This window comes from Camelus dromedarius, chromosome 11, assembly GCF_036321535.1.
Source record: "Camelus dromedarius isolate mCamDro1 chromosome 11, mCamDro1.pat, whole genome shotgun sequence".
Classification (NCBI taxonomy): domain Eukaryota; kingdom Metazoa; phylum Chordata; class Mammalia; order Artiodactyla; family Camelidae; genus Camelus; species Camelus dromedarius.
The window spans coordinates 45,017,194-45,043,214 of record NC_087446.1 but is presented as its reverse complement, the minus strand read 5'-3'; the positions used below and the strand labels follow the sequence as shown (position 1 = coordinate 45,043,214).

General features: G+C 39.4%; 1 protein-coding gene across 2 annotated transcripts in view; it reads left to right on the top strand.

Annotated features, from left to right (window-relative positions):
• SRGAP1 (SLIT-ROBO Rho GTPase activating protein 1) overlaps window positions 1-26,021 on the top strand; it is a 248,081-nt gene that overhangs the window by 135,447 nt on the left and 86,613 nt on the right. For both annotated transcript variants that reach the window (XM_031462764.2, XM_010980295.3), the window contains exon 4: window positions 15,099-15,161. In XM_031462764.2, the coding sequence (XP_031318624.1) occupies window positions 15,099-15,161 (63 nt within the window). The remainder of the gene's footprint in view (window positions 1-15,098; window positions 15,162-26,021) is intronic.

The following is a 26,021-nucleotide window of genomic DNA, read 5'->3' as shown; positions in this document are numbered from 1 at the left end:
GCTGGCTCATTTTTCTAGAAATAAATAAAAGCCAGACTCTGATTTCTTACAGTGATGTACTTTTCTATAATATTTTAGAAACTTTTAAACTTGTGTTTATAAATTGCTTATCAGGAAGGCTGGCACACAGTAAGTGCTTAGTAAACAGCGGTCGTTGGCGCTGCTGTTCCTGCATTTACGTTGTTGCCTTTATCACTTAGTGACCAACAGTATGTGTGTGATTGACCTAGCGATAAATTTAGCAGGTGAGTTACTCGATAAGAGCATTCACCGTTGGTTTAGAAGCTTCATTAAAGACTTTTAAAACAGGACGTTAAGCAGGTGATGTGTGACTCCTTGGAAAGTGATGTAATTTTTGAAAACCTGAGGTCAGCTGAGTTGGACATTTTGTCACAGAGCGTTATATAGTAGTTGAACCCATAATTCATTGACAATAGTTGTCCAAAAACACTTAACAATTATAAATGGGTATCTCTGCATTACTTTTATTTTCTTTTATTTGCTTATCTGTAATTTCTGATTTTTGTGCAATGAGTGTAATGTATAAGACACAAAGGAAACCATTATTTAGTGTAAACTAAAGCCTTAAAGAAACTTGGCCCCGAGTACACCAGTCAGTGTTCATCATTAAGCAGTAGCGGACTGTATCCAGCAAGTAATTTCAGCCCTAAGTGCTGTTAATTAATGGAGAATTAGCCTATTCTCCAGGTACATTTGAAAACTGTGCTTTGAATATATACAGTATTAGGATGCTTACAATGAATAGACGTAAAATCAAAGAACTTCTGAGCCTGATGGCAGCTTGCACATGGGCTGCAGCCATCTTACCTCCCAGGTTCTCTTTGCAGTGACTAATCAAATAGATAAACAGGAGAGACTGGAACAATCCTTTTAACTTCAAGCAGATTCCGTTACTCCATTACTCACTCTTTTGGCTCCCACCTCACCCTGAGTGAAAATCTACACCCCCCCAGCTTTATTTTTCTCTCTCTCATTTGTCCCTTTCTGATGTATCATATATTTACTCAGTATTTGTTCACTTTCTGTCTCTTCTCAATTTAAATAAAAGTTCCTGAGGGAAGAGAACCTTGTATTGTTCACTGAAACAGTGACTGGCACATAGTAGATACTCTGTAAATATTTATTGAGGGAATAAATAATGAATGCTTACATCTGTATTAGGAACCAGAGATGAGTGTCATCCAGGTAACAGAAATTTCCAGGCATTTCAGCGAGATGCAGTATTCTCAGGGATGGACTTAAGCAACACTGTCACATCCAGTGTGCTTCCCAAGAGAGAGAAACCAGAGGAGAAAGGAATCATGGGGGATTTTGAGGCCATGTAGAACAATTGAAGCACCGGCTTTCTGGTCGGAGGACTGAAAGGGGGTGTCCCAAGGAACCAAAAAGCGCTAGGCAGATTACAGAGAGGGTGTAGATTAAAAAAGGAGTCTCATAAAGTTCTTTACAAACTCTTAGGCTCACCCCTGAGCTGCACATGCTTGGATCTGATCTTAAGCAGTTTATCTACCAAAGACTGAGAACTGAGCTGAGGGATAAATCACTGCCTGGATTCCAGACTGGCCACTGGATGGTGCACATGCAGGTCAGACCTAAAGAGTGCTACAAAGCTGTTGGAAATAGAACAGGTATTGAAGCCACAACCCACAGAAGCCTGGTCAGAATTTGCATCTCAAATTCAACCAGGTTGATTTCCTGATAAAACAAAAATATCAACATTCTACATATGGCTTAAGTAAGACCCAGAGTCTCATAACGTAATACACAAAATATCGAGAATACAAATTACTCAGCATACAAAGGAACAGGAAAACCTCAACTCACATGGGAGAAGACAGTCAATAAATGGCCAATTCTGAATCACACAAATGGTGGAATTATGTAACAAAGGCTTTTTAAAGCAACCATGATAAAAATGCTCTGAGAAGTAAATGCAGACACTCTTGAAATGAATGGAAAGATAGAAAGTCTCAGGAAAAAAAAAAAAAAGATGATAGAAATAGCTAAATGGAAATTTTAGAACTGAAAAATACAGTAACCAAAATATAAAACTCACTAGAGGTTTCAATAGCAGAATGGAGGTAACAGAGAAGAGAGTCAGATTAATTGCTATTAATCCTAAAGGTGGGTTAATAGAAATTATCCAATCAAAACAACAGAGAGAGAAAAAAAAAAAAAGATTGGAGAAGAGAACTGATCAGTGTCCTCAGGGATCTTTGGGACAATACCAGAATTTCTGATATTCCTATCCACAGAGTCCCTGAAGGAGAGGAGAGAGTGTGGTGAAAAAAATATTTGAAAGAATAATTATAAGAAAGCTTCCCCAATTTGGCGAATGAAATAAACCTGCACATTCTAGAAGCTCAGCAAAATGCAACCTAGATGAATCCAAAGAAGTCCATACCCAGACACATCATAATCAAACCGAAAACTACAGACAACGAGACAAAACATGCCGGAGAAAAATGACATCTTACTGATGGAAGAACAGCAATTAGATTGACTGTAGATTTCTCTACCCACCAAACACCAGTAGCACCGTATTGGTGTGACGACCAGAAGTATCTTCAGATGTTACCAGATGTCCCCTGAAGGGAGAATTGGCCCAAATTGAGAACCATTCATCCAATGTGAGCTTTCCATTTTCCCAGATTTTTTTTTTTTAAAGAAATTTTCCTATTTGGTTTGCTTTTCGATCACAAGGTTTGCAACTCTAGATTAAATTAACAAACATGGAGTAGGTCAAAGGCACCCAATCTCTCATCTCCCATAAAGAGGAGTTAAAAATCATTCAGTACATTTATTTAGGTTGTTATTTATTAAACATCCTCACTTGAGAAAGTTCATTTTCAAAGAGCCTAAGACACAGAATCCTTACCCATTCTCATCCAAGAAGGAAATTGCGGTCTTAAGAAAAGAACTGATGAGGAGAGAACATTCCTACGATATGCTGAGGTGTCTGCACTCCAGATCAACAGCGTCTAGAGCAACCGGAGAACAGTATTTTGATCGCTAGTCAAGGTTTCTTACCACTTGAAGACTATGCTTAATTTCACGTGGTGGGATTCTAAAAGATTTCCAGCAGCTGCAAGAAATACCATACTGGGGGATATTGCACATGTAGCAAATATTTTAATTAAGAAACACTTGTGATGCCTTGAATAATAGCAACCCCAAAATATGCCGTTGCAAACAGATACTGAATATGGCTCTTAGATTGATTTGAGTGCCTTTTAAATCTCAAAGGGGAAAAAAAAATCTCATTATTAGAGAAGCAGTTAAATGGAAACATACAGAAATTTTACCAGCTGCTTTGTCAGGTCAACCTAGAAACTTAAAAAAAATAAAATTAAAATTTGATACTAGATATATGAACTATTTAGATTGAGAAAGCCCAGTTATGTTCAATAATTGATAGTGAATAAATAATATGTACCACTTTTTGAACTTTGATAGTTTCAAGTGAACACAGAACCATAATTGGCTAATGCACTGACTGGCTTGAATAAACACACCCATTAAAATTTCATTTCTTTAGCTCTAAAAATAGAGATTGCAAGGAGCTAATCTTTTATTATTTGACAGGGTCTTATAATTATACTAAACAGTCATGACAAATTCATTGCAACTTTTACTTTTCCTTCTCTTTTTATTTTTTTCTGAAACCTAACTTTACTGAAATCTTTGTTTTCTTTGCCAAAACAGAGTAGACATTCTATTTCATTATTCATTCAACAAACCTTTATTGATTATCATTATGTGACAGGTACAATGATGGGTTCTAAGGTCACAAAAGTAAGACACAAATCTTCAATTAGTACTCCAAAGGGGCTTATAATCTAGTAAGGAAAGGAAGTGCAGAGATAAAAACTACATTGTAAGTTGACAACTGCTCTTACAGAAATAGGACCTCAGCCTAGAAGAGCACAGAGGATTGAGCAAGGCACACTGTCTCGGGCAGTAGAGAAAGGTTTCCCAGAGAGTGGCATTTGAGCAACGTCCTAAACTTAGTAAGTACAGAGAGAACAACAGAGAACAAGGGCCTGGGGTTCTGATCAAGCCCAGCTCATATCTAGGAAATGATGCTACAAGAAGATGATGGTAGATGGCCCAGTCTACGTACCTCTGTAACAGTAGTGAATTGACATTGTAGGCCACCTCTTTTTGGCCTGGACCTAAAGCTTAGGAGCCTAGCCTATAACATGGCAAAACATACAGAGTGGGCTAACAGCTATCTGAGATGTAGAAAGGCAGGTTGGGGGTGGGGGCCACAGGCATGCAAGAATTTAGAGTTTCAGTTTAAGGAATTGGTGTGTTGTTATCTAAGCAAGTAAGGAGGCCAAGAGAGATTTTTGCATTCGAGATATGACATAATCAGCCTTGTTGCTGAAGGATGTTATGAGGAGTAAACTGGAATGGGAAGAAACTGGCCTTGGGGAAACTAGTAAGGAAGCTGTTGCATACTTGATGTGGGCAGTGATTTTTGCTCTGTCATGAATTGTGGCCAGAGAGTAGTTCCATACTTGTAATGATATTGTCTTCAAAAAGTTTTCATCTGTGTAGATGAAGAATGAATCGAATGGCTTTTTTTGCTGTTGCTGTTTCATAAAAGATCTGTTGGCAATTTAAAACCAGGACATTGCTATCCAGTCCATCCTAATCAGATTGTAAGTCTTCTGTTCCTATAGCTGATGGCTCTTTAGCCTATTGGAAAAGGAAAAGGAATCTAATGATTATTCCAAGATTCTTGAGCTTACCTTATCTCTGGAGACATGGGTTTGGACTGCCTAATAAGGAACGGATGATTGCAAGCAAATGCAAATCACTGAGAGGTGTGTGTTGCCTCCTCCTCCTCTCAGGGTCTTAGCTTTCACCCCTTATAGTATACAGTGTCCTTAATGCTGCCAGCTGCAAGACACTGAACAATTATCTGGGAGGCAAGGAGATCATTCGCTCTCATTTCTTTAAACAGTGTCATATAAGAGATAGTTGAAGACACTGGCGATGTTTGGTAGAGAGAAAGTAAGCCTTAGCTAGGACACAGTAGCTGTCTTCACACGTTTGAAGACCTGTCCTGTAGAAGATGGCTGAGATTAACTAGCTCTGCAGGTCTACAAGAGTTAAGACCAATTGGCATGACTTAACTGGGGACAAGTTTCACTTGATCCTAAGAAAGACCTAACGGTTACCGCAGTCTGAGGTCAGCAAGGACTCACTCAGAATTAGCGTTCTGCTTTCTTGTAGCTTTGCACTATTCCCTGGAATTGGGCTTTAACCCCTTGGTATATAGTACCTCCGACATAAGTCTTCTAGAAAGTAAATCTTGAATTAAGTTGAAGTGACCATATGAGACATAGTGATTTGAAAGTTGACACAAAAAGGCTGTTGTATTACCATTTAGAAAAATGGAGGATGACTTCATGAAATGAACCAAGGATACGATGCGAAGCTGATGAGGGCATCATGACAGCTATGTTTATGTAGTGCGTGGTGGGGGCCAGGCACTCTGTTAAGCACATATCAGTGGATATCTCCTTGAGTCCTCGTAAGAACACTAGGGAATGTATACTGGACTCTTCTCCAGGTTTCAGATGAGGAAATGGCTCAGACGAGTAAAGATATTTAAATAATCTGACCCTAGACCTGTCTTGAAGTGTGGAGTTTTTTTTTTTTCCCCCTTCCCTGCTTCAAGTAGGCTGTCACCCCATGTGCATTTGCCCACTGGGCACATGTGTTTTCTCAACTTCTCTGGTAATATTCAAGGAACCAAATTCTTGGTGAAAAGGACACTTAGCCCGGGGAATTTAAAATTTTTTTTTCCATTCCTTAAGCTATGTTTTCTTAGATAACATGGTTAATTCTGCAGCCCAATTAACCAGTTGTAGTTCTGAGATGGTACTCTTACTGTTAAGGTAAATGTGTATCTTTAAAGGAAGTTTCTGATTTAGGTTAAATTCTTGAAGATTCATTAGTTTATTAACTTTGGGGGTAGGTCCAAGAGTTATATAGAGATTTCACTTAGTTTAAATTGTTTGAATAAGCATAAATCAGACTGGATTGAAATTGTTTTGTGGAGCGCTCTCACTGAATTGTAAGACCACTTTTTTATGGCACGTATAGAAGGTAGTCATATAAACTGGTAGAATGAATGAGTGAGTGCATGAATGAGTGAACTTTTATCAGTATCTGAAGCATCTCACAGCCTTTTGCTTACTGATTCAATGGATGACTTATGAATGAGCAAGTCTCCTACTTATTTTTGTGAATAGTCCCTGGTTTTTCTTACCACAATGCTATTAAGACGAAGGTCATGGGTTTCCTACACAATGTGGTTTAGTTTGCTTGACCACAGACTATACTCATAACCCCAGCCAACCAGGCCATGGATATAAGCTTTTGGTCACGCTGGAGAGCAGTGTGGCTTAGGATCTTTGCACAGTCACACCTGTCACAGGAGAGAAAGACAGTTGACTTTAGTGATAAATTAGTAGACTCAGGTTCATGCACTAAAGAAGATGTATTATTATGGTAATATGAAGGGATTGTTAATAAAGCTGAGTTAATACATTTTTGTAAAGTTCTACATATTGAAAACTGGTCTGGAGATGTATTTCTGATATTTCTTAATTATATTACAGTCTGAACCAAGTTTCATAACACATTCTGATTTTATAACACATTCTGATTTTAACTGGGTAGGTTTGTTTTACATCAGCTACTGAGAGTTTATGCCTAAGTGATTATTCATCTAGTCACACTGAAATGGTGTCACCATTTTGAGTAGAGAAATAAGCATGCAAAATTGTGTTTCTTGAAGAGTTAAGGTAATGCAAACTGAAATGAGAATAGTGGTTTCATCAGCTTTATTTCCTGTAGGATTTTAAATTTCGGTCTTCATTTTTTTTTAATTGCTGTATAGTTGATTTACAATGTTGTGTTAGTTTCTAATGTACAGCAAAGTGATTCAGTTATGTGTGTGTGCGTGTGTGTGTGTGTATACATATATATACTTTTTCATGTTCTTTTCCATTATGGTTTATTACAGGATATTGAATATAGTTCCCTGTCCTATACAGTAGGACTTGTTGTTTATTTTATATACAGTAGTTTATATCCACTAATCCCAAACTCCTCATTTGTCCCTCTCCTCCTTTCCCACATATGAGCTAGGCTTGACTGGAATCCCAGGCTCTCGTCCTTTGCTGTTCTCTGTACTCATGTATAGAAGAATGCATCTCCTCTAATTCCTCTGTATCCCCTTCTTTCCCCTTTGGTAACCATTGTTTCTTTTCTATGATGTGAATCTGTTTTTGTTTTGTAAATAAGTTCATTTGTATCATACTGTAGATTCCACATATGTGATACTATATGATATTTGTCTTTCTCTACCTGGCTTACTTAACTTATATAATAGGTCCATGTTGCTGCAAATAGCATTGTTTCAATCTTTTTTATGGCCGCATAGTATTCCATTGTGTATCTATAATGCATCTTTTTTTATCCATTCATCTGTCAGTGGACATTTAGGTTGCTTCCATGTCTTGGCTATTGTAGATAATGCTGCTGTGAATGTTGGGGTGTGGCTGCACCAATTCACATTCCCACCAACAATGTAGGAGAATTCCCTTTTCTTTATGCCCTCTCCAGCATTTATTATTTGTTTGACTTTTTAATAATGGCTTTTTAATATTCTGACTGGTGTGAGGTGATACCTCAATGTGATTTTGATTTGCATTTCTCTGATAATTCGTGAAGTTGAGCATCTTTCCATGTGCCTATTGGCCATCTATCTTCTTTGGAGAAATGTCTATTTAGGTCTCTGCCCGTGTTTTGATTGGGTTGTTTGGTTTTTTGTTACTGAGTTGTATGAGCTGTTTGTATATTCTGGAAATTAAGCCCTTGTCAGTCACATCGTTTACAAATATTTTCTACCAGTCTATAGGCTGTCTTTTCATTTTGTTTATGGTTTCCTTTGCTGTGCAAGAGTTTATACATTTGATTAGGTCCCATTTGTTTATTTTTGGTTTTATTTCTATTGCCTGGGTAGACTGTCCTAGGAGAACATTGCTAAGATTTATGTCAGAGAATGTTTTGCCTATGTTTTCTTCTAGAAGGTTTATAGTGTCTTGTCTTATATTTAAGTCTTTAAGCCATTTGAGTTTATTTTTGTGTATGGTGTGAGGGAGTGTTCTAACTTCATTGATTTACATGTGGCTGTCCAGTTTTCCCAGCATCACTTGCTGAAGAGACTGCCTTTTTTCCATTGTATATTCTTGCCTCCTTTGTTGAAGATTAATTGACCATAGGTATGTGTTGGTTTATTTCTAGGCTCTCCATTCTGTTCCATTGATTCACATGTCTGTTTTTGTGCCAATACCACACTGCATTGATTACTGTAGCTCTGTAGTATTGTCTGAAGTCTGGGAGGCTTATACCTTCAGCTTTGTTCTTTTTCCTCAGGTTTTTTTGGCAATTCTGGTCTTTTATGATTCCATATAAATTTTTGGATTACTTGTTCAAGTTCTGTTAAAAAAAAATGTCACGGGTAATTTGATAGGGATTGTATTAAATCTGAAAATTGCTTTGGGTAGTATGGCCATTTTACCAATATTAATTCTTCTAATCCAAGAGCATGGGATATCTTTCCATTACTTTTTATCATCTTCAATTTCCTTTATCAGTGTTTTATAGTTATGACTGACACAGGTGTACATGCCTCTGTCCCTTTCATATTGTCTGCTCACAGGCTGAATGCAGTTGAATGCCACATTTGCCTGGCTATTACATTAGTTAATGTTATAGAATATGTCCCAGATATTTCCTTTAAGGTTAAGTTTTGTCTTGTTTCAAAATGAAGCTCTAGTTCCCCTGTATCTGTAATTTTTTTTTCCCCGATTTTCTCAACGTTTTCTAGTGATACAGAGTTTGCTCTAAAAGAATATTGATTACTTTTCTTCTTGGGAATGAAGTAGATCATGAGGCTAATTCCATGTGCTGATATTTAGTTGTGATTTAAACACGTACAGAGCCATGTCCTTGGGCAGATGGAAAGGAAATGTGCAGAAACACTATAAATATTATCCAGAGGCTTGCTTCAGGCCATTATGCCCAACGCAGCTTTCTCCAGCAGGCATTTGGCAGGATGCTGTTGCTGCCATCTTCAGAGTTTACGTGAATCAAGAGAATCTCTTCTGATAAAGACACATGAACATGAGCTTTGGAAATTTAAAAGCGTACACTCTTTGGAAGTAAGGCCTGACCCTTTTAACCAGAATTTACATCCAAAACTCACTGAGCATGAGACACTAAAATCATTTGAAACCCTCTTATTAAATATTTAATCTGATTTTCCTCCTCCTTTCTCAGTCTCCTTCTGACTCAGCATAGTTAGGATTCCTTGACTGGTCATCATAATAGATTTACTTTAAAAATAACTCTTTGAGAGGCCCGAGGCCCACTGAGTCGGTCATTTGCTCCAACCTCATAGATCACTCCATTGATTGCTCAGTGTGCTCAATTATGGGGTATTCATTAAGCTGTTTGTTCTGCCCTTCTTTCTCCCCTCTCTGGGAGGTTCCAGGGAGCAAGCCTGCTCTCCAGGAATAGAGATCTGGGCCAGGGCCCACTCAGCGTGGTGCTTGTCATGGTACTCCATGTAGGAAGCTGTTTGGGCACATCTGGCTCCTCCATGAGATCGTACCTCTGGAGGACAGAAGCTGTGCCTTCCTTGGCTCTGGGTCCCACTCATTCAGCAAAGGTGTATCGAGCATCTGCAGTGTGCCAGCCACCAGAGCAGGGCTTGGGAATACAAAGATGATGAGGACACAGCCCCTGCTCTCAAAGAAACCCTCAGTTGATAAAGAGAAAAAGAGCATGTGATGAGCGTAATAATAATGAATAGCATCAGTTTAATAGCCCTTGTTAACCGGGTTTTGTATTTAGTGAGGTCCATCCCAATAAAACCCTGTGATATGGAGACCGTTGGCATCTCTGTGTTGCCATTGGAAAAACCACGGTCTCACTGAATTATTTAACTTATGCACAGACAGGGTAGTTTGAAAACAGGCAGTTCAGTTGTAGAGTTTGAACTCTTAACCACTAAATTCTGCAGACTAGAAGCGGTGACAAATGAATGTATTGTAAAATCACAGAGAAAGGAGAGTCTGATTTCTTTCTTTGGGGAACAAGGCAAAGTCCCAAGACAGGTTTCACGGAGTAGCAGGTGGGGTTGTTCCAGGCCAGAGAAGGGAGGGGCACCCAGGCAGAGGGGGTGGCGTGGGAAGGCGGAGGTGTGAACGCAGGACCCGAAAGTGAGCGGCTGAAAGATGTGGCCTGAGATTTGTGGAAGGTGTGATAGGTTAGTTTCATAGGGGAAATTACAGGTGACTTAAGAAATTTGAACTCTATCCTGAAAAAAATATAACAGGTGTTTGATGGAGTTTAATCAGAGAAAGAAAATTAGGTCTTTATTTTTTTAAATATTCTAATAACATACAGAAAAACAGATCCAGCCAGAATAGAGAAGGTTGGTGGCTTCTTTTTCAAGGAGAAGTTAAGTCTTGGATGAACCTCGGATTCTGACATGAGTGACACTATTATCCTGGAAGTGATATAAATTCATTATAACCCTTTTAGAGAGTGATCTTCCCATATATAGGAAGGGTCTTAAAAATGTCTATACTTTTATCTGAGTCATTTCATGTCTGGGAATTGGTATTAAGGAAACAACACAAAATGCAAGATATGCCTTTAGAATGGCATTGATGATACTAGTTCAGAGTGCTTAAGACATCCTGGTGACATTGAATGAATGAGTAATTGAATGATTGGTAGAAAATAGTGGAAACTTTGGAAACCATAATAGAAGAATGGTTAATATACATTCACGGGGTAGTTATGAATCCAATAATAGTAATAATGGTTTCTGAAAACTATATAATTACATGAAAAAAATTTATGATAACTCAAAAAAAAAACAGAGTAGAAAAAGATACTTTGCTCTTACAGAATGATTTTAACTCAGACCTATGTTTAGATAAATGACCTCGAAGGAAATACATTAAAACATAATGGTGGTGGTTTTGCCCATCTGCCATTTTTCCAATATTTTTCATTATACTTAATTTGTGTTTAAAATGGAAAAAGGTAGAAGCTTTGGGACTGCTAAATTTGGACTTACGTTGGAGGGATCTGAAACATCAGAGTGACAACAAAGAGTAAACAATTAGAAATTGATGTTCAACTCTGGGTTTACACTTTAGGAGACCTTCGATAAATGTCAACTGAATGGAAGTTCTAACCATTTTCCTTGTTTTTAGTCAGAATCCTAGGATCCTACTGTAATGCATTAGAAGTTCTACCATCATTTGAACTTATATAGGCCCATATAATGGGGGAGAAAATTCTTCCTTTTCCAACTCCATACAGGTAAGGAGAGTCCCCTCCAAGCAATTTGAGGGGACTCTCCTTACTTGTGCAAAAGTGATTTTAATCAGCCAGTCTCAAATAACATAGAAAATACTTTATTTCAAACATATATCATTTCATAAAGTTATTTTTTCCTCTTCAACAAAGGGGACATTGATTGCTCTCCTTAACACCAGTATCATTTTTCTTACATAGCAACTCTCGGTCCAGTGTCCGTTCTTGCTCTTTTCAAATTTTTAATGAAATACAATCCGGAGGCATATTTAACTGATTGGATTTTGATGGAATTTTGATAATCCAGGTATTTCCTTTTTTTTTTGGATTTTGATTTTTTAATTTGTTAAAAAATCGCTGTTGGTAAATATGTAAACTTCATATTGTTTCTACTTGTTTCAGAAGTAAGTCTGGATAATCTTTACCTTATTTTTTCCTTCTAATCCAGATCTTTTCTAATTGAAGGGTTTCAGATGACCAGTTGAGTATGTGTGTGCCACAGAAGATGTGTTTTGGTTTAAGATTGCTTCTTTTGGGGTCCAGGGTCATATTTAGAAGAAAGGGTTGTTTCTCACTGTCACTATAATAAATTGGAGACATGTTTAAAGTTGGGGTGGGGGTAACAAGAGGTGGTCTTTTTATTGTTTCTATGCCGTGAGGACCGTGACCAATCCCCCAGCACTCAGATTAGGACTTGAGGTTGTGTCTGGCCCAAGGATCCGTGTACAAAAGGGAGTTCAAATTCACGCTTCACACTTGAGTGTGTAAGAGCACAGCGCACCTCTCTAACAGTCTTTGCACGCAAAAGGAGTAGCAACAAGGGAAGAATGGTTAATCCTGAGGTTGCTGACTAGACCATGGAGGGTTTGGACTGTCATGTCATTCAGAGTGAACAAATAGGCAGAAGCTCTGGGGATGTGTCATGATGTGTCATTTTCCTACCTGAAAAGAACATCCCACCAACTGTTCACAATTTAGAGTTCCCACTGGGCCCGGCTCTGTAAGAGTCTCTTTCATGAGTTATATGTATCTTATTTCATTGGCTTGAAAAATTACCCGTTTCCTGGCAGGTATTTGATCAGTTCATCTGGTACCACTAGAAGTAGGACCCACAGGAAAATGGAACACAGATAAGCTCACTGCACATATATGGCGACGTAAGAAGGGCTCAAGGGCTGGAGCAGAACCTCCAGATCAGGAGTTACATGGACGGACCTAAGGGCCAAGGCAGTGGAGGGAGGAGGGGCGTCGAGTTCAGTTCCACCAAGCGCTTCCTACGTGGAAGTCAGAAGTGAGTGTCCGTAGAGACCAAAAGGAGGAAAAATACGATGTGGCCTTTTCACTCAGAGGAGTTAACCATTACAAATAATGTCTGGGAAAGAAAGAAGCCTAACATTCACGAGCTGCTTACTGTGTGTTGGTGCCATCCTGAGTGCCATGGGTGTGTCATCTGATTAATGCTGTCATCAGCCCCCCGACATAGGTCCAGTGACTGCATTCCTTTTACAGATCTTCAGAGTGAGGCACAAGGGAACCCAAGCCTTTGAGACCCAGTCCCAGCATTCTGACTCCAGAGTCCTTGCTTTTAAGCATTGTTCTGTACTGCCCCCCAAACAAATTTTTTATATTTCAGGGCCCCTGGGGAAAGGTGAAAGGAAAACGTGCGGATGTGCCCAGCAGAGCACAGCACGTCTGTGATGCCAGATTTCTTCTCCCTCATGACCTGAAATCTTGTAAACTGTGAAGTGTACAAAATCTTTTCGCTGGTGGTAACAATATTTGACCTAGGATAGCTTGGAAGACCCCACCCCACCCCAAGCCTAAGTGTTTAATCTGATCCTAAATATTCTTGGCTTGGGCTAATTGGACCTAAGGGATTTTTATTGTTGTTGTTAATGCTCTTCAGTCTCAGCCAAGAAAAATTTTATTTTTGGACTTGCTACCTGAAATGTGGGCAGCTGAGCGGAGTTACGTGGTGGCCTTTGATCCCACTGAAGAGTTCCAAAGTGGAGCTCAGATCTGTGGATGAAATGTGATATTAAAATAACACCAAGCTGAAGTCATAGGAGATTGCCGTGTAACATATACGGTCAGAGTAACCAAGATTTAGGGGAAAATAAAATGAGTTTCAGTTGGCTTCATTTTCTCCCTTGCAATTTTTCCTTTCACTCTTCAGTGATTCTTAACCCACCGCTTCACGTAGCAGGGACACAGCAGAACATAAAGTCTCTTAACTCCACTGTAGGGATTTTGAAACTCTCAGAGCTTGATAAACAGTCGCACCCTTTATCACTCAAGAAAACCCAGTGACAAATGCTGCTAACAGATTTGAATTTCTCAAAGTTCAAGTACAGCTCTGATGTCATCTTCCCACACTATTTTATATTCATGAAGTTTTGCTTCAGTTACATTTGACCTTTTTTAAGGGAAACCGAAGCCAAAGACCTTGTGTTTGCAGGTGGACCGTGCTTCATCTGGGTCCGATTATTTTCTGAAGGGTGGTCAGTGGGCCTTTCTTTTCTGCCCTCTCACCAGCGGCCAGCCATCAGCAAAGGTAGTAACTATTTCAGCTCCTACCCAGACAGTATTTCAACTTATTTACAGATCCATGTAGCAAATGTTGATTGGATGCTTCCTGTGTGCCCAAGCAGGACCTGTACTAGTGTCTCCTTAAATTCCATGCCCTGTGCACCTCACTGGTCTCACCCGAGTTCTGGCCTTGTGCCCAAGCACTGCAGGACAATGGGGTTGCGGAGCTGATAAAGATATATATGTGGCCCTTATTCCCAGTACTGACAGTCCATTGGGGACACATGGATGAACCATGGATTTGCTGTTACTATCTCAGGCTCTGTAGATTAAGCCATGATACACATTTTTTTCCATTTGAGTAAATAACTCAAAACAGGGTTAAAAAAAAAAGTAATTTGGAGATATGATTTCCTTTAAAATAGCTTACAGATTTTGCTGAAAAAATATGCAAATGCTCCTCTGTCAAACTCTCAGAACTACTAGCCTAGGGAAGAAATGTCATAAATGCTGTCATTTACCAACTGAATGGAAGAGTAAAACTCTCTTTTTTGTCTTAATAAAGAAATAATAACAAATGCAGAGGCAAACGTGTGTGGATCGTAAGTGGACTTACCATCTCAATGCTTTAAAACTGTTTTCTTAAAATTAAAATTTGCAGTCAAATAGTTATTTTGGAAAGGGAGAGTTAATTTCCCTTTTGGTTCCTAACTTAGCCTTTGGGGATTCACGCTGCAAAAATTCCCTTGTGATGATACTGAGATGGGAAACTAGATGCTGGAATTCATGTTTTAATGACTTAAGTTCTGCAACTCAACTTCTGAGCAAGCACAATGCTTCTCCCTGCTTACTTTTTCTCTCTCTTCTTAATAAAGTCTGATATGGACGGTGGGAGAGCCACGCAGACTGTCTACTTGTTTGACTCTGTCCGTCCTTACTGACTGTGGGTGCACAGATCTAGTATTTAGAAAGGCCATTTGGTCAAAGATGTTTATTGTCAGGGCCATGCTGGCCTTTCGTTGTGTTACACACATTCTTCTGTTTTCAGTCAGTGGACTTCTTAAGATGTAAACAGTCTAGAAATAAGTTTCTGTTCCATTTTTTAATATTATTTCTTCTTTTCACAGAGCAAAGAGATTGCATTCCAACTTCATGAGGATTTAATGAAGGTTCTTAATGAGCTCTACACGGTAAGCACATAATCTTTGTTTTGCAAAAATCATTGGTTTAGAATTCTGGTTTGCAGAAACATTTCCCTTATTAGAACTCGTTCCAAGCTAGGGTGTGGATGGATGCTTGTCTGGTTGCAATGTGGAACCAAATGGATACACACACACTATTGTATTGTGTTGTTCTCTCAACGTGGGGGTAACTGTATTCAAAGAAATAGGTATATGAAGTTAGAACACTTAAAAAACTTGGTGTATAGGTGTCCCAAAAAGAATGTTTTTAACTGGTTGGATAACGTATGATCTGTACGTATATTCAATTCCAGAATATTTTGTTTTAAATTGTTACCATTCAAAAATCAGCCATTCTGGGTTTTGAGCAATTTAGAGTTGCTTTATTCTGGTACATTAATGTCTTTTTTTCCCCCTATTTCAGTTAAATTCTTTGTTTAGTGACTTACTATATTAAAAACTACTTTTTCTGGTGGGAGGGGTATCTATTTTTCCTTCTTGGCAATTGCTTTTCTGAACTTAAACTTTATTCAGATTACTGCAGATAATCATAAGAAACTAAATGACTATTTAAAAAAACAAAATCAGTGAGGTTGCAAATTGGAATTAGTCATATGTCTATGTAAATTTTGTTTTACACTTAACGATCATATTAAATACAAATTTCTTTTGGAGCAATTTGACGAGTTTTTATTTTATAAGAGAACAACATAATGAGAATTGAGTAATATTAATTTGTTCTAACTATAGATATTTGCATTTTCATTGCATAAGATTATTTGAATTCTTCTTTACAGGCAAATTAAACCTGAAACTTATTATTAAAATGTTTCTTGATTTACAGATTTATTTGTTCCTAAAAAGCATGTGTGTAAAATGCAAATATGTGAGTTAAATTACTTTCAATGCTCTATTGATATTTGCTAATTAAAAGAACCTGTAGTTTTAAACGTTATAAAATGAATATTCTTTAAAAAATTACTTCCAGTTTTTTCCTATGTGATCACATATGTGATAAATCTGTGTTTTTATGTGGCATGTTTGCTGTACACCTGTGCTTTGAATTGGATTGATAATTTCTAAGTGTTAGTTCCTCCTTCAGAAACTTGTAACTTTACATTTAAAAGTCTCATGTTAGAAGGTCATACCCATCATGTAGAAATACCAAACAAAGTTGAGTTTTGGGTGATGATTGGCCCATGCTTTGTGTGGTTTGTTGATTTCTGATAACTGAAAGTATCAACCATTTCTAGAAATCCTGGATTTAGAAGAATTTAAAAGCGTGTGCCTCTTGAGGCTTCCAAAGAAGAAATTCCCTGCCAACTTCCACTGAACTGTCTTAAGATGAGGGCTCCATGGCATTTTCCTTGAGGGCCCCTTGCTTGGGCACTGTTTCACCTAAAAATATAGATCAGTCTCTAATACTTTAAAAAAAATAAATCTGCTGGTTGTCAGCATAGACATAGACAAGAGCCTGTTGATTATGGTCTGGAGCTAATAGTACTAGTCTGAGCAACAGTGGCAAAGACAAACTTGACTTTTGAGTGCAAGAAAAGTGGGTAGGATGTCATGAAAAAAAATTTTTTAATTTATTATCGTATTATTTAATTATTTAATTTTTAAGCAGGGGGAGAGGGAGGTAATTAGGTTTATTTATTTTTTAGAGAAGGTACTGGGGATTGAACCCAGGACCTCGTGCATGCTAAGCATGCACTCTACCACTTGAGCTACACCCTCCCCAACTCATGAAAATTTTATCTCAGTGAGAGATGTGTACAGAGAAACTTGTCCTGGATTCAGTTTATCAGGTGGCATTAGATGTCTAGGAGTCTCTATAGTTGAATCAGGTAAGTTGATATCTCCTCAAAACTCTCACCAGTATCAGTCTGAAAGCCTGAAGGAGCCGGGTTCTAGAAAAGGCCACCGGAGTTTGAGTAACCCTGTCAGTCACTAAATCTCTCACAGTCAGTCGGGGAATTAAGGGATAGAGGAGACAGGCAATGAGGTCTCAATTAGGTAGATCACTGTGCGCTCTTGGAAGAACATTTTACTTTAATCAAAGAGCGTGCTCATTTGAGGTGAGAGGTCATGTTCCATGGGGAAAGACCTTCATGTTACACACACGCACACATACACTTTTTACTCTAAAAGATGATGGTGTTTGGTCTCTCTTGCACTTTAAATTCAGATACGTAAATTCTGCCTTGTTCAAATGAAATCTACCCATTACACATACTCAGTTTACATTCAGAAGGAAAGAAAAGGTGAGGAGTATTTGAAAAGGGACCAGGGGTTGGAGGAATATGGTTTAGGTTCTCTGTTCAACCACTGACTGGTCACAAGCAAATTGTCTTCTGAGTTGCATCATGCATAGAATTTTATACAACCAATGATGTAATAATGATTGTTGAAATAACGTATAAAATATGTAGCCTCAGTGAATGGAGGGTGCTATTTAATTGCCTTTTCAAACATTCACTCCTCCCTTGCTCTCAACCCTTGATACTCTTTGGGAGTTGATGGTGAACATTTTGAGAAGTACGTTAACCTTCTTACTCAGTGGAATGCCTTGTGTAAAATTACAGTCAGCCTTGGTGGTGGGCAGTAGCCTTGTGTGTGGGCTTCCCTGCCCCCAAATAGTTCTCGCAGAGGTCTGTTGATTATTCCAAACATTCTGTCAGAAGACTTTGTCTTAAATAAAATACAAGGATGACTACAAGGATATGCCTTATGATCATTTAAAACTTAAAGTGAACCAAGTTTTATCAGGTCCTTTGAGAACAGGTATCCATGGAGCATGAAGTCCTAGACTTCGGAGCAGGAGGGAGAGGATGGCGGCATCGGAGTGATGTCTGGAATGAGAGGAGAGGCTTCGAAGATAGGCGCCCTCTTGTCTATATTTTTGCCTCAACCTTGCCTTTATTTACAGAAACAGAGCCTCAAAGTGGTTTTGAGCCTCCATTTGGTTTCTTAAACTACCACAGGGGCCAGCCACAAAGGTTAGAATTAGTTGGACCTTGAGTAACAAGGGAACTCAGAATAATGGCATAAACAAAATAGAAGTTTATCATCTCTTTCACATAAAAGTTCAGAGGTTGGCAGCTCAGGACTGGTATGGAGGTTGTATAAAGCCATCAAAGAATCAGGCTCCTCCTAATATACCGTTCAGAGAAACCTAATAGTTTCTTTCTTCTTATGATTCATGATAGTTGCTGGAGCTCCAGCCATTACATCTGCATTCTTGATATGGAGAGAGGAACCCCTGGTTCTATCCTCAGTACATCCCCCCCCAAAAAAAGATTAAAAAAATAAAAACAAAAACCAAAACAGACCATGTCACTTCCTCTGAAAGCATTTATATTCTAGGGAGGAGAAACGGACAGTAAACAAATAAATGTATAGTATGGCAGGTATAAGTGCTAGGAGGAAAAATAAAGCTGACTTAATACAGATCAAGCATTTAGAACAGTGTCTGGCACATAGTGAACACTTAAATGTACGTAGTGTCATCGTCATCATCATCATCAGTGGGTGGGGGAGGGGATGGTAACAACTCCTTGTCTGGCTCTCAGAGTAAAGGTGGAGATCAGGGATGGTATCAACAGTAACTACAGGTGGTTTTTACATATATGTATGATGTTTCCTTGTAAATGGATTATACATTACTTTTATACAAAAAAAAAAAAAAAGAAACATAACTTCCTCTAGGAAAACCAAATCAATGGCAAGTGTGAACAGGGCTGTGATTGAGTTAGTGGAGAAGTGAAAAGGCAAAAACAGAAAAAGGGTGACACAAAAAGTTAGAGGGAGCCTTCAAAACAAAATTTGCCTTCATCAGTCTGAGAAAGGGCTCATCATGCGGTTTGAGGTGTTAATAAGCCTGTCGCCTCCTACCAAAATCTCAAAAGGTGACGTTGTATTTTAGGAGGAGAACAATTATTTGTCCTATATTAATATTTCTTTATATTGCCTAGGTTTTGCAGCATTATACTCAGCATTTTAAAAAACAAGGCGCTTACAAGCCTCAGTAAGCAAATTCTGATAGAGATAAAACATTGATGTCATGATAAAACTCTACATGAAATTGATTGTATGTATGTAATTGATGATCGTGCTCTCCATACACCAGTGACACACATGGCTGGCCAGAGTCAAGAGGTAATCTATCCTCAAGTTCCATTAAATGGAGAGGAACAAACTAGGAAAATGAGGATTTATTCAACTCTTACCCTGAGGTACACACAGGAGCCCATTCATTTCTCACAGCAGCCCTGTGAGGCGGGTATTCCTAGTCCCCGGGTTACCACTGGGAGCTGGGGATCAGAATAATTAGCTCAGGATCACACAGATAGGAAATGAATGCTCCAAAATCTCAGCCCCATTCGGTCCCCAAGGGCCATCCGTTCCCACGGGACAGCTGCCTTAGGGAAGGAGGTGCAGGACAGGTGGGGAGAAGGGTGGGGCCTGATCTCATAGACACAACACAGAGTGAACCTTACACTGCACCCTCTGATCGCCACTTGTGAAAACTTGATTGAACTTTCCAGACTATAGATGTGGCTTACAACATGGGCAGACCCAAAGGGCTTTGCACAGTCAGCTTTAATGTTAGGATATGTTCATCTGGGGGTGCCTCTTCAAAACCTAGCCTTTCATAGAGCTCTGGTGTTATGTGTGTCAACATCACCCAGTCAGCTGTGTGTTCATACACAGTCATCAGTGCTAAGTTCCTATTTCTGGATGTTCCATGCCCCTTTGTTTTCTTCCTTTTGAGCTCCAGCTCTGATCTGCCCAAGAAATGTAAATGGAGAGGGGAAGCTGTCCTGGTGGTGCAAAGCCAGAGGCTGGTGGGCCTCTTATGTAGGAGTTATTTGGAAAACGGGGTTGCTGATAGCACACAGATACCCACCTTGGCCTTTGCATATCTTTGAACCACTTTTCTGTTTAAAATGTGAAAATAAAAAGCTAATTATTCTTTAGAGGAGATGGGAGGGAACACACTGTTTATTATCCCAAGCCCTTCCTTGAAAACTCCACCTCAGAGGACTGCTGAGGAAAGCTTTCTTGGCTCACAAGCCTCCCACGAACCAGGAGCTAATGCATTCTTCTGGAAGGAAGAAACATGCCCGAGGCGAGGTTGCAAAGTCACTCGGAAAGAGCCCCAGATACTTGCCACCTCCTATAGGACGATTTTTCTCTGTGCCTCAAAGAGGTTTTTAATTGTGTGTGTGTGTGAAGGATTTATTGTAGCTCCAGGGCATTTTAAGTATTCGAAATACGTATTTCTGTAGTGAAAATGAAAATTCATTCCTTTGGGATGGACTACAAAGAGGTCCAGGTCTCAGAACAAAACACTGAAGATGGAGAAGTAAGGCGTAAAGGATTTGTAGAAAAGGTTCCCAAGTCAAAAACCTCTCTGGAATACCACATTCTCCATGATGCCACCTGGAAAACTTTTTTAAAAAGCAGTCTATTTAGAGATCTTGGGCTGACAAAGTGTTTCCGTATATCCTTCCCCTGGCCTTATTACTAGACACTTAGATGGAAAGAAAGAGACATGTTGGGATCATATGACTCCCTGCCAACTCCTGAATTCTAATCTTGGCCTTGACACAGACTGACTTTGGAGGCAAGATTCACTAGTTTAATCTGGATTCATTTTCCTGCCAAAATGATTGGGATTAATAAAATTTCCACAGGAAGACTCCCTAAGGGCGACTATTTGATGCAAACGTTATATATATGTAGGTGCCTTTTAGGATGCCCTGCTAATTAATGGTGTGAAATGCTTCCTAGCTCCTGCTTGGAATTTTTATTTTCTCTCTGAGATTCGAGGATTAGTTATGCTTGGTGCTTATGAAGCACAAATAAACCTGTCTTTTTAAAAGAGGTGAGCAATATGAACCAAAAAAAATTATTTGGCTCAGTAATGAAAAAGTGTTAGAAAGTATAGTTTAGTAAAAAACAAAACAAAACAAAAAATTCCTAAAGAATGTCTCCTATCAAGAATCCTTCTCAAAGAGTATTTTATCTAAACTCTTATATTCTGAAATATAGTATTGTTACTGAAGGCAAGCCTGTGTGCCCGACACGCGGTGAGTCCAAACAAACCTAAAGGTCAGAGTTTGAAACAGAGAAAGGTTTATTGCAGGGCCAAGCAAGGAGAACGAGTGGCTGGTACTCCCAGAAGGGCTTGAACAAAGAGTTTTTAAAGGCAAGGTGAGGGGGCAGCGTCCCAGCCCATAGAATTTCAAATAGACCTTTAAAAATGATCACATTAACTTCCTCATTTAGGGAAAATATCACCGAGACTCAGACTGCTAGAATCCCAGTTTGGAGCTGAAACCCAGGTTGTATTTTAATTTAAATTGACAAATAGTTTCCTACTATGTTGGTGCTACTGTGCTGGGAGCTTTCGGTGAGACAGTACCAGTCAGGATGCTTTCAGTCTAGCAGAGTGAAGCTAAACAAGGACTTAATAGTCACAGCTAACCTTTGTCAGGTACTACTCTAAGCACTTTGCGTAATTAGCTCTTTAATTCTCCCTACAGCCCTACAGGGTAGGTAAGGCACAGGAAGGTTAAGTATCTTGCTCAAGGTCACACAGCCAGGAAGTCCCAGCAGAGTCAGAAGGCTTAGCTCTCACACTGCACTCCGTTTTTGATGATGATTATAACGTAAGGCAGACCATTCTGTACCAACAGAAAGGTTCAGGGAGAGGGCTTTGGCCATCCAAAGAGAGAGGTCCACATGGAGGATTAAGAAAAGTTGAAGAGTCTTGCAGTAACCTGTAATGAAAAAGAATGTGTGTGTGTGTGTGTGTGTGTGTGTGTGTGTGTACTGAATCACTATGCTGTACACCAGAAACAATACAAGACTGTAAATCAAAAAAAAATAACATGCAAAAAATTTTTAAAAAAACACTCAGGAAAGAATCTGAAAATGGACAGGATTTGGGCAATAGGAGAGATGGGGAGGGCGTGGGGAGGGGTTTCGAGGTGAGAAGCGCAGCGTGAGCCTGGGCGCAGTCAGGACAGACACAAGGCACGTCTGCAGATTTGCCCTCTGGAGCCGTTACTAGAAAGAAAGGGAAAAATCAGAAGCTGAAAGGTTTCAGGAGAGCACCAGGTGAGATTATAAAGAGCATAGGCAGCAAAAAAGAGTGAGCCTTCTACTCAAAAGCAATTTGAAATCTCAGAAAGCTTTCTGGCAAAGGTGAACAAAAGCATCTTACCTTTTTTCTTCTTTTTTTCCTCCTCTCTCTTTTTTTTTTTAATAAATGGAATGAGAAATATTACATTTGAGAAACAGGTATAGGTGTCAACTTTGAAACCATTTTTCATTAAAAGAATTCCACCTTGTTTTTCCATTTCAGTTGATGCTGCAATTCCAAGGGTTGCAGGGCTTTTAAGGTTTCAACATTCTAAGGGTCTTGTGTCCTCAGCTTAAATACTCTATATACTAAACTATAACTTAAATGTCTAGTACACACATGTAATGTTGAAGATATGGGAAACATGTCCTTGAAAAGAATTAAATATTTAAACTTGCAGGTGCCTCTGAGAGTCTAGTAAATCTGTTGGCCTTTCATTATGCATGGACTTTTCCCTTCAACGTCACCAACCACTCGAAACTTTTCCTTTGCCGCTTCTGCTGCCACTGTTCGCTATGGCCCTGAAAAATATGGATGCCAAGTGCCAGTTCTTGGGTTTTGTTTTGTTTTGTTTTGTTTTGTTTTTCAGTAGCTTAAACTTGTGTTTCAGCGCCTGTAAAGACTTATGTGAAGACCCTTTTTGCAACCAGGTCTTTCTGAATGACTTCCTCTGTCACTGACTTTCTCTGTTGACTTGTATATTAGCAAGGATGAGGTCTCTTTGCAGCTCAGTTTCTTTGATCCAGAAAACGAAGACCATCCCGTGCCTCTGCTCCCAGCCCCTGAGGTGTAGAGAGTGAACAAGTGAGCATTGGTGCTGAGCACTGGCTAAGGCTATTGCGGGCTTTAAAGATAGGGGAGAAATGTGGGGCAGTTAGTAATTGTAGCAGCATCCATTAAACACTCGCGTGTGCCAGTTCCCACTGCATGTATTAATTAATCCATTTTAGCTCTACAACAACCTTGGAGGTACTATTCTTATCCCCAGTTACAGGTAAGAAGACCATGGGACGTGGTAAAAGGCAAAACGGGGATTTTAACCCAGGCAGTGTGATCCCGCAGTTGAACAATTATTAGCACTGTTGAGAAATGGAGTGGGTTGTTCGCTTTTAAGATAGTGCTCTCTGCCTTTGGAGGGTGGCTGTCCAGCAGGTGTGCGGGGAGGGTTTGTGATTTGTAAGTTTCTAGGATTTATGGCATGCAGTTGCTTAGCATTTGTCACAAATCTCAGAATCTGTTTCCTGTCTCTTAAGTCAGTTCAGTGGAAAGTACCAAAATTGTGAGAGGGTCCTCTCTGTCGCATCCAAGTGATACACACTGAATGGCTGGGAGGGGCTTGTCAACAGATACAGAGATCCTGGAACTGTATCAGTGGCAAGCAGCCCTGTCATCAGTGAGCTAGACTCGTGAGATGTTTCCACGTCTGGTGTTGGGTGCTGGGCCAGACGGAAGTCTCCCCAGCTCTGTGTAAGCACAGAGCCACCCTGGGGGCTCCCTGGAGATGCTGACACCTGATTTTAGTGACGAAGGATGAGAAGGGCCTTCCAAAAGGCAGTTAGTGTGTGAGGAAAAGCACAGATACCATGAAACCATGTTGCCTGTGCACATGGAACTCTATGCACCTGAATATTGCTGGAGTATTAGCAAATCACGAATGTGAAAAGAAAGAGAGTATCAAGGTGGACTTTGTTCAGATCCTCTGCCCTTACCACTCTCTCTTTACCCCACTACAAATGGAGTGCTTTGGAGAGACAAGAAAGGAAAGCATCTTCTGCCTAATTAGAATTTCCTGGATAGAGTAACATTTCTTCCACGTTAGAAATCTCTGATCATTGTGAAGTGGGCAGATATTCTACCAAATTGTTCATTGCTCTCATGAAAAATGATTCTTCTGCACTAGTATAAATCAATAAAGAATAAAATAGAATCAGGTTTCCAGTAATGGAATGCAGTGGAATCAAATAGGTACATCGTATGGTACTCGAGAAATTTTTGCTGAATGTGAGCATTCTTCGAGAGTTCTTCATTAGAGATGAACACAACCCATAACCCCTGCCTGTGACTCAAAGACTTAAATTAGAATCTGCCTCTCGTGCCTGCTGGAAATAGGCTAGCACAGATTCAGATTAATAAATGCAGGTTGCTCTTCTTACAAATAGAAACATTTTCTTTTTAAGAAGGCATAAAAACTGTTCATCCTCTTCAGGATAAATGAGCCGTTTTTCATGAAATATTTTTATTAAAGTAACAAAATCCCATGGCCCTAGTTGTAATTTTTATTGCCACGTAAAAAAAATAATTGTGAAATTTAGCGCTTTGAAAAAGATGACTAACGCCCTGCTTTAACTTAAATATAACAAAGATAAAAAGCATGTAGCAGATCTGTGTGTCAGCCCTACACCTACCAGGTAGTTCCCGGGTTTTCCTCCTTAATGAGCACCTGATGATTGATCACTAATCAATCTGAGAGCTAATTAAAGTCGCTAGAGTGATAGATATCCCAGTATAAGAGTCATCAATATAATAGGGCTTTAGACTTTACGGGCATTGTTCATTTCTAGATATTTTCTGTTCAGCAAAGCAGATGAGTTACGGCCTCAGAGCCCATGGAGAATTCTAGGAGGAATCTTACATCCTCAGCATAGCGTGGTGTACTGTTTGCTGGCTCAAGTCAACAGAAGCAAGAGATAATTAGTATAATTTGTTGTTACACTGGTTTTTCCTTTTGGTTGAAATTTATCTGCCATCTGCTCTGACACTGAAAAAAATCAGCCTCTTAGCAACTGAAAAGTATATTTATTTGTTTATATATATGTAGGTATATGTATTTCTACAAATAATAAATTCTCGTGGTATTCAGTTGTTGCAAGATTAATAAACGAAATCATAGGCTCATGGAACTTTAGAGTTGGAACAGGCCTGAGCCATCATGTGGTCCAAACACCTCCTTTACAGGTGAGAGTGCTGGGGGCCCAGCAGAATTAAACAGAGCCCTGCCACAAGGTCACTGTCGGGGCGTGGCAGGCTGAGGGTTCACACCCTTGAATATGTAGGACATGAAAGCTCCTTCCACCGACACTGGCTCTTAAAGGCTCTTGTTGAAGATGGAAAAGAAAGCAGTAAAGCTCCAACAGAAAATGAAGATATGAATGACAGTATGGACGCTGTTTTCGTTTAGACTGCTTGATGCCATCCTGTGATATTTCCTACGAGCATCATCACATGTCCTCCTTTTCCGGGGAAGAAGCCTTCCAGTTACATGACCTGTTTTTCCTTCTGTGATCAAGCCTCTAGTTTGTGGTTTTTTTTCTTTCATGCCACACTTTTCAGAGTGTTTGAGATACATAGTTTAGTTGGCCCCCTAATCTAGGTCCTGTAGGGAGACCCCATGTTGTCATCTGTAATAGATGGAGGTCACACTGAGGGTCAGGAAGACTGAGGTTCCAGAACTCTTGCAGCAGAGCTAGGGGGCCAAAATCCAGGTTTACTGGATTTCATAAACCCACGCTCTTTGCATTACAATGCTGCTCTTTGTAATTACTCCTAAGACAAAATCTTTACCACCACGCTGAACAGAGTATAATTATTTTTGTCACTTTCATTAGCTTTACTTCCTCCCTTTGTATGTGTGTTCTCTATTTTCCCCTTTGTTTTGTTTATTCTCTGTGTCTCTGTTGCCCTGTCATTTGATTGGTTGGCAGTCCCTAGCCCCAGAG